The following is an 8,862-nucleotide window of genomic DNA, read 5'->3' on the forward strand; positions in this document are numbered from 1 at the left end:
CAAGGAACTCATGGTACAATGATAAAAAAATAATATCTTTGGATTCAATAAAAAATCATTCTAATTACCAAATTTGAATGAACAAGATTGGATTCTTCTTTTCCATTTTGTTTCTCTCATGCTATTGCAATTCATTTATTCTATGGACTACTGAAGCTCTTTTATACAAACAAATCATGTTTGAAATCTGTTACATTTTCTTTTCTCTTGTTAGACACTTCACAGAACCTCTCAACTTTAAACACTTGAAAATACGCCAAGAGAAAATCAATTAAATAAAAACTCAACTCTTGATATCTATGGTTGTAGCTGCTTCTATACTTCTTTTGGTATCTCCACATGCAAACTAATTTTTACAATAGTATATATTATATATTGGCCAGGAGTTTGCTATCGGATATGGGTTCTCCCTAATGACCAGAGACTTGTATCTTTGACTGGTGCCTGGAGACACACAGAAGAAAAAAGCTGTGTTAGGAGAGCAGCTCAAGCTATATATATTCAGAGAATTCGCTTTTATCAAAATGCCATAAGCTTACCGGTGCTTTCATTGATGGGAAAATGTTCCAGAAGCGCAAAGTCTCATCTCCTGCACCAGTCACTATTGTCTGCACCATAAAATAAAATTGGACTTAAGATTTGCCATGTCATTTATACGTGTTTACATATAAGAATGTAAAAGAGATTTATGTAATTGATGAAAGATTACCAACCTGTCCATCAGGTGACATTGCAAGATATAGTACTCGCAGGCTATGGCCAGTTAGAGTTGCAACCTGATCAAGAAAGTCGAATTTTTGTTACATTAGATTGCTTGTTTTCTAGTTTTTTTTTTTTTTTTCCAAATGTCTGCGCAGAAGCAAATTGATGTGTTGTTCTCATACCTTTGCCATTGATGGATACTTCCACACCATAATTTGATTCTGGGAATATCCATGAGTGCTCACAAGCTCATTCACATTTTTACTCCATGCTAGATTACATACCTGCAAGTAACATTATAAGAGTGAACATGGTTTTCATAGACACAGAACACTCAAGTTATTTTTGATAGAGAATTTCACTCTAGCTAAAACACTTCAATATAACCCTCCTATGAAAATATGAATGTCAAAAACATTATTAACCTGGCTCCCAGTGTCTACACTATTTAACTGATGACCGTTGGCAGTGTTCCAGAAGCGAATACATCGATCAGCAGTTCCTCCTCCAGAAGCAAGAAGGCCACTCTGATGGGGTGACCAAGCAATGGCCTTCACAGCAGCTGTATGTTCTGTCAACTTCAAGATTGGCTGCTGAGAATGTAGGTTCCAGACCAGGAGCTAATACACCAGCAACACATACCACATTGAATTAGTAATGACTATCACTAGTAGCAGAACTCCAAAGATCAATGAATATGAACTGATTTTGTTACCTGATTATCATTTCCACCAGATGCAAGTTCCCTGTCATCATGGGACCATTTCAGCCCACATACCTGTGAGATCATATAGAAGGTTAAGGCTGCTGTATTTCTTATTAAGTGCAATAATTTCTTTTGCATCATTGAGAGTCCAATAGGTGTTTCACCTCAGATTTGTGTCCAACAAGCTTGCCAATGAAATCACTTGAAACACGAAGATCATGTTGAAGTATGTTTCGGTCTCTACTTCCCGATGATAGTATGCGTGAGTTCCAAGCCAAGACTCCAGCTCTTGTTTGATGACCACCAAAAGTTCTTACCCTTTTGCACTGTGTACCATCCCATACCTGTAAGGAGGCCAAAAGTGCCCAATAAGAATCTTGTTTACATGCTCCAATTAAACAAATAAATATCATATTCATAGAACATAACATAAGTAAAACAAATAGCTACCTGAACTTGACCAAGAGTTGTGCCAATTGATATATATGAACCTTCCCGGGTCCATTGGACAGAACACACACTGTCACTAGGCCCTAAGTCACATAATTTTGTTACCTGAAAACAGGATCATGTTCAATTTTTGCAAATCCATTTGACACTTTTCAACAGCAACTAATAAGAATTAGAGATACAGTTGCAAAAGATTTTGCCCTTCTATTTGTTATAGCTATACTAGTATAAGACTTACTTTGCTATTTGATGCTGTCCATAGATAAACACAAGTGCCCAACCCAACAGCAAGCACATTTTGGGATGACCAATCCACCAGGTTCAAATAGAAGTCATCTTGAAGAGATGGAGCATCCAAAACCTGCAGCCATTGACTTTCAATTTTCGAACATGTTTTAAGTTTTCTCTACCATCATATCTATGCTGCCTATAATTTCTATAGATCTTATGCGATTCATCTGTAAGATTCATCTTATTAACCCATACACACTTTTAATTCATATAATACAGGGCGCTAATTTCAACTTAAAAAAATGATGTTTAAATCCTCAACTGAAATTAACATAAAAGCAGTAGCAGATATCATAAAATCAACAGGCTTAACTTACCTTGTGTGGTGTTTTAGGAACTTTTCTTGGCAGCTTGGGCGGTGTAGAGGTCTCACTAGAGAAGCCATTATCATGCCCCAAGATTGAAGGCGAGTAAGGAGAATTGGGCCCAGGAGAATGGTCAGTTTTAAACCTGAACATATTTTTGCTGGGACTCATTGGCGAGCCTTTACCTGCAGGAGAAGAAACAGAACCAAAATCAGCCCCAAAAAGCTCAGACTTTAACAGTCTATTATAAGCCTCATTCCCCCCTTCTTTAACAGGTGATTCTTTCTCAGTCAGCTCAAAAGTATGCAATCTTGAAGAAGATCTGCACGGAATGAATCTATCACTGCAAGTTGATGATCTTGATGAAGGTGATGTAAGGTTTGATATTGTGCGAAAAGAACCCGAAAAATCAAGTCTGAGAGAAGTATCATTCATTCCAGCTGGGAGATTAAGCCCGGATTTTCTTCTTTGAGGAGAATCCATTTCCGTGAGCTTTTTGGATATTCTTTCTTGGTTCTTGGAATTAATAGAGGAAGTGGGTATGTTTGTTTCTTGAGAAAATGAGAGGTGGAAGATGGGAAAAGGCCTCTCTTTGCAAGCCAAGAGAGGGCTTTTCAAGAGAGTTTGGTTTTGTAAAGAGCAAGATTTGCAACGGTCAAATTTTGTGAACAGATGGTAGGGCATAATAGGAGCGGTCTTTTTATACATTTAAATAAGGAAATTTTGTATTTGTTTTGTTATTGAGAATAATATTCTAACGGTCAATTTCATTTCATAAATCAAAGCTGTCAGTTGCTTTAGTTTTGCCCAGTTCTGTAAAATCGAAAATAGCCGTTTTTTATAATTCATCATCTTATTTACTTACTATAGTAATTCAATTGGATGGATGTCTCTGAAAACATCACATGTTATATTATTCGATCAGGTATCCATTTATTTCTTTAATACTCATGATTTTTCCAATGGGGCTATTTTTTAAGTCGAAATCTTCAAAAAAATCAGATTACCCACTTCATCCAGAGATTCGAGAAAGAACTACAAAAGTGGCAGCCATATATCTGTTTATAAAAACATAAATAGTTTTCGAATTGTATCATCTGAATGTTAGCAAAGACAATGACAGCAATCTGAATGAGTTGCTGGAGAGTCCATTTCTCTCTCTCTCTCTCTCTCTCTTTTTTTTTGTCTTAAATATAACTCATTATAAATGATATCTCATGTGACAAGATGTTGTACAAGTGGGAGAACAAATGGTTATAATGTGTACTGCAGCTGATACCGACGGAGCCAGTCCTCACCCTTCTCATAATAATCCATCCTGCTAAATGTTTGCTCTGGGAATTGCAACTTAGCAGCATATAAAGAGGCACCCCGCCATGCGTCAAGAACTGGATCTAATGCTCTAACCACGTTTATGGGTGACCCACAAGGTCGAATCATCCGAATTCCAGCTTCTAGGCGTTCACTCATACCAGGGAAAAGACAGCATCCACCAGTCATGAGGATTGAACTTGTCAATCTCTGCTCCAAATCTTCATCCTTCGATAGCAATCTTCTCATTGATACCCCTGCCATCTCATCTAATCCTACCTGATCAATCCCAACCAAGTTGGGGTGAAATAAAATTTCAGGGCAGCGAAACCTTTCAACCCCAAGAACAATTTGGAAATCTTCCTTGGTAAGAGGCCGCAGCCTCGGTGCCTCAGCAGCAGATTGTTGAGGTACTAATTCTTGCTTAGGGACAAATGTTGGGTCTATTTCCTGCCACATTAAAGAATCATGATCAGAAAACATCCCATTTTTTGGTATTGAACAATTAAGTCAAAATTTCAGAGCTCATCACAATATATTTTTTACAACTGACCTGCAGCCTAGAAGAGATTTGGGTCAGCTCAGCTTCATCTGCTTCTGCTCCCTCATCATCATCATCATTATCTTTACTCATCAGTTTGTAAAGTTGCCAATCTTCATCTTTTGCACCAAAAGTGTCCTCACCCTTCCCTCTATCAAAAGCTGCTGTTGTTAAGAGGCGCATCCTTTCCCTCTGGGCAGCATTCAATCTCTCACCACGGCCCACCCCTCCAGATGTATTATTTCCATTTGTGTGGCTCCCATTTTTCTTAAGTCGCTTCCGCTGATCAATTCTCTCAGAAAGCTCTCTGTACTTAGCCCGCATTTGCTCAGCATAAAGTTCTGGGTTCTCTCTACATCAAAAAGAACAAAACAAATTAATAGTATTTTCAAGAGAGGGGGCTTGGTGTGAGGTGTGAACATGAGATTGGCACATACAAGCGTCTTTGTTCATCTTCTTGATTTTTTCTTTCTCGTTCTAATCCCTCCTCAACACGTTTCTGTTTAGCTCGCTGGCGCCCCTCAGTGGTGGTTTTAAGAAAAATCTGTCTCCTCTTCTCCTTAAGCTGTAAAGAGACCATAGAAAGAGTAATTTTATCATTGCCAAGGAGAAAATCAAAAGAGGGGTGGAGGCAGGGAGCAATGTGGTTCTTTGCAAATGCACACTATTGCATACTCATATTATCTAGCATCCTAGACACTTCATAATAAAAACCTATTGCAATGATTATGGGCTTTTTCTTCATTTTCTTCAGTTTTGGCTCTTTAGGATTGAGTACCTGTTCAGGGGTCAGCATGTTGTCAGGGATTTGAATAAGAGGATACTTTTCATTCACAGAAGCTTCTGTCTTCTCCTCGACTTCAGCTTGTTCACTCTTTGGTTCACCTCTAGCTTTTCGTAACGACTGTGTTACTTTTGCAAGGGAGGTTTCTATTTCCAGCTTGGAGACATAGCCAGTGGTTGAAAGGAATGATGGAATGTTATTCTGTTCCACTTGTTCGAGTTGCTGTAAAAGAAACTCCAAACCATGCAATTCATTGTCCAGTTCATTGATCCTAGAAGACCTCTTTGCTTCAGCCATCTCTCGCAAACGTTGCCCCTGTCTCTCTTTAATAGCTGCCTTTCTTGCAATCTCTTCTTCTGATGGAGGTTCCTCAGATGGTGGTGGAACCCATGGGAGCTGCCAACACCTGGTTTTATCTTCAGCTTCCTTGGTCCCTTTCTGTCAAAATAATTGCATCGATTATGTTCATGTGTTGAAGGAAAGAGAGGAAGAAAAGAAGAACCAAGTAGATTACCTGAAATAGTTGGGCTTCTGAAAAATAATCTGGTGCAATGTAACAATGCTCCATTTTCAGGTCTTCAACCTTCTCCCATGTGAGCCTAGCCCTATTTAAGCATTCAAAATGATTAAAAGCTTTGCAAAAGTCCAATCAAAATAACCAAGGTCAAACCAAGCTGAATCTACACTCACATATGGTGCGGGTATTTGAGAGAAAGAAGTTGCTTTAAGTAATCAGTGACATGGTATCCACCAATATTAGTTCGGCAGGAACCCTTGTAAACAGGCTCTCCTCCAACAAACTGTGAGTCAAGGAGACATGCATTACATTAAAGTTCAATTGTGACAATATTCTATCTGTTCAGTTATAATCTATTAAGGAAACACATATACATAAACGGTACTGTAATATTGGACCCAATAAGAAACATAGATAAGGCTTGCAGAATAAACTGGTTATGTTAATTATGTAACTACGGAAGAATGTAGCAGTGGTAAAAATTGCTATTAACAAGGTTACTTACACTAATGTGCACATTGACATATATGTACATACACAGAAGTGAGCATGCATGAAGAGGGAATCATACATTACAAGTTCAACCTTGCTATGTACATAGAGATCACACCTCTAAAATGATTCACCAAATAAAACAAAATCAAGATGCTGTTACTTTAACAATGATACTTCAATATGCAACTTAATAGAAAAAGATCCAGACAACATCTGATTCACAATACCATTTATATCATGATAAGCAGCCATATATGCTCCTAGAATGAATTTACACCAACCAACTGTACCTTGCAAACAAATTCATCTACACAAATATCAGTTATTGAGGTTAAGAGACTTGCCGGAATAACGTGAGTAGTGGAAAATCCTGGACAGATAGCAAGACCATCTTCACCACAAATCCCATGTTGCTGATTGTATTTATAGCTGAAAGCAGCATCAACACCAAATGCTGCGGTCACATGTAGAAAATGACATATTACTTTGGACAGGAATACACGATTAAAAAAGGAATAGAATAATAGTATTTGAGCCCACAATTTTGAAGGAAGGATATAATAAGGAAAGGAAACATTTACAACCGCCCAACCAACTGTGAGCTGTTGCTTCAACAAGCGATGATTTATCAAAACACTAAAGAAATTTTAAGCCTGATCTGATGGAAGTTGTATAAATAAGAAAAATTTGACACCTTACCTACTGACGGAACTCCATACGTCTCAAAGAGAAGTTCTGCCATTTTACTACGAGAATGAACCGGGTTGCAAACACATTCTGTAATCAGGATAGGATGATCAATCTGTTCTGCCCTCAAAAGAACATAAATCAGGACAAGGTCAATTTAACAGATAACCTAAGCAGAAAACTTAGATACACAGGACAGTCTTTAAACAGCATGAAATTAAGAGTATAGAATTGCATATCATGCATGCAAATAACACACATTTCATAGTCTTAAGAAGCCTGTTGAATCATTGTTACCAATATTAGAAATCATTCACATCCCATGTGATATCTAAATGCCAATGATAACCTAATAACCGATCCATTTCACGAATGTACTTACATTGCAAACCACCAAATGACGCACTTTTTCACAAAATTCAATTGAAATCCATAAAAAATAGATAGCTCAACATGCATAAAGGTATACTTACGAAGTGGGTTTAAAATTAAGCCCCATAGAATGAAAGCATCAAATACAAGCATATGAACTTCAAACCATGTTAAGAAAAACGAAACAAACTGTCAATTACTTTACCCCTGACCCATTTGCGCCAAGCCGATCAAAGGCAAAGTCAAGAATCTGCAAAAACAAATAACAAACCACATGAGACCACAATTACCTTCAAAAGAAAAAAGCAGATAACCCAACTTAACATTTGATCAAACCATTGAAATTTAATTAATTAAGCAAACACAAATAACATAACAAATTGGGCATACATATTCCATAATCTCAAACTGATAGACGACATCGTTGTCAAACGCTGAACGAGGACCAGAGCGCGTGCAATCAAAGTACTTCAACAATGCGGGGTCATGATCACCAACTATAGTTACAGTTTCGCCAGTAATTTTGTGGCGAGGTCTTTGCACAATGTTGCGAAAAACAACACGGGGCTCTGTTTCTCCAGCCCAGCTGGGAATGGAATTGAAAATAAATTAGAAACGAGTAAATAAATGAATAAGGGTAAAAATTAGGGTTTTGAAAATACCCAATACGAAAATAGGAGGCGCCATTGTCGATGACAATGGGAGTTGAAGAAGGGAAAAGATTGTAATCGGTTTGTCTCTTGATTTTCGCTATGAAAGGCATATTTTTAGCCTTCTATTACCGGAAATTTATCTATGAGTGTTGAAAAAAAGGAGAACGAGGGTTTGAAACTGTTGTCTCCTTTTAGTCTGAAGTAAAAGAGAAGATGTCTCTGTTTCACATGCCACTGAGAAGATAACCAACCAGTGCACCAGACCCGGCCGGTTCAATCGACTGCAAAAACATACCATCTAAACTACTTTATTTATTTAATTTTTAAATTATATCGTAGTCAAAGTCAAGTTATTACAAGATGATATAACTTGGTTTAATGATTTGATAGCTTTGCAACATAAAAAATGGTCTAACCCGAATTGAGTTAACTCAATTTTAAAAATTGGTTTTGATTTGATTTAATTTAAATTCAAATCGAATTAAAACCGAGAGAATTCATTCATTTATCAAATTAAATTAAACTCGAATTAAAAGAAGTTTAGTTTAGTTCAACTTGCAAGTTAAGAGAACAATATGATTTGGTTTGAATTGGGCTAATGGCTCGATTCAAATAATGTAAGCTATTGTTAAAACGACATTATTTTTGTCAATGAGTTGTGAACTTGAACCATAAATTCAAATTATTAACTTAAACCAATCTTAAGTAGGATGAAACTAATCCATTTTTCATTTAGTCTAAACTCAAATCACTATTCATTTTAATTCAACGAATTTAAGCTGAACAATTTTTTATTCGAACTAAATTCGAGCCACTAGATATTTAGAATCAGCTTGATTCATATCTCCTCTTAGTTAGAATTATATATATATTATAATTAAAATAGACAAAAAAAAATTTGCACCTAAACTTTTTTAGGCAAATATTTAAAAATTTTCCTTTTTAAATAAACTTAAATTTGTTCTAATAATATCCTTACTCTCTAGTAATTACCTTTCTTCAGTCATATTTTTTCTTTGACAGTATTTTTTTTGATAGCATACTCCAA

The 8,862-nt window shown here is 36.6% G+C and overlaps 2 protein-coding genes across 3 annotated transcripts; both read right to left on the reverse strand.

Annotated features, from left to right (window-relative positions):
• Positions 1-44: 44 nt before the first annotated feature.
• On the reverse strand, positions 45-3,118 carry LOC123192423 (protein FIZZY-RELATED 3). The gene is made up of 10 exons (XM_044604968.1): positions 2,467-3,118; positions 2,097-2,219; positions 1,859-1,963; positions 1,573-1,752; positions 1,418-1,480; positions 1,128-1,322; positions 885-986; positions 714-776; positions 540-608; positions 45-444 (listed from the first exon to the last, which is right to left on the reverse strand). Exons 1-10 carry the CDS (start codon positions 2,935-2,937, stop codon positions 391-393), a joined length of 1,425 nt encoding a protein of 474 aa, XP_044460903.1. The 5' UTR covers positions 2,938-3,118; the 3' UTR covers positions 45-390.
• Positions 3,119-3,490: 372 nt separating this feature from the next.
• On the reverse strand, positions 3,491-8,080 carry LOC123193529 (actin-related protein 5). 2 transcript variants are annotated; one of them, XM_044606557.1, is made up of 11 exons: positions 7,824-8,080; positions 7,552-7,747; positions 7,367-7,411; positions 6,802-6,904; positions 6,447-6,556; positions 5,781-5,890; positions 5,605-5,695; positions 5,085-5,528; positions 4,744-4,871; positions 4,319-4,658; positions 3,491-4,215 (listed from the first exon to the last, which is right to left on the reverse strand). In XM_044606557.1, exons 1-11 carry the CDS (start codon positions 7,922-7,924, stop codon positions 3,709-3,711), a joined length of 2,175 nt encoding a protein of 724 aa, XP_044462492.1. In that variant the 5' UTR covers positions 7,925-8,080; the 3' UTR covers positions 3,491-3,708. The 2 variants fall into 2 exon arrangements, with proteins under 2 accessions (XP_044462492.1, XP_044462493.1); XM_044606558.1 differs by lacking the exons at positions 7,552-7,747; positions 7,824-8,080 and having other exon boundaries at positions 6,802-6,909; positions 7,367-7,391.
• Positions 8,081-8,862: the final 782 nt, after the last annotated feature.

This window comes from Mangifera indica, chromosome 12 (genome assembly GCF_011075055.1).
Source record: "Mangifera indica cultivar Alphonso chromosome 12, CATAS_Mindica_2.1, whole genome shotgun sequence".
Classification (NCBI taxonomy): Eukaryota; Viridiplantae; Streptophyta; class Magnoliopsida; order Sapindales; family Anacardiaceae; genus Mangifera; species Mangifera indica.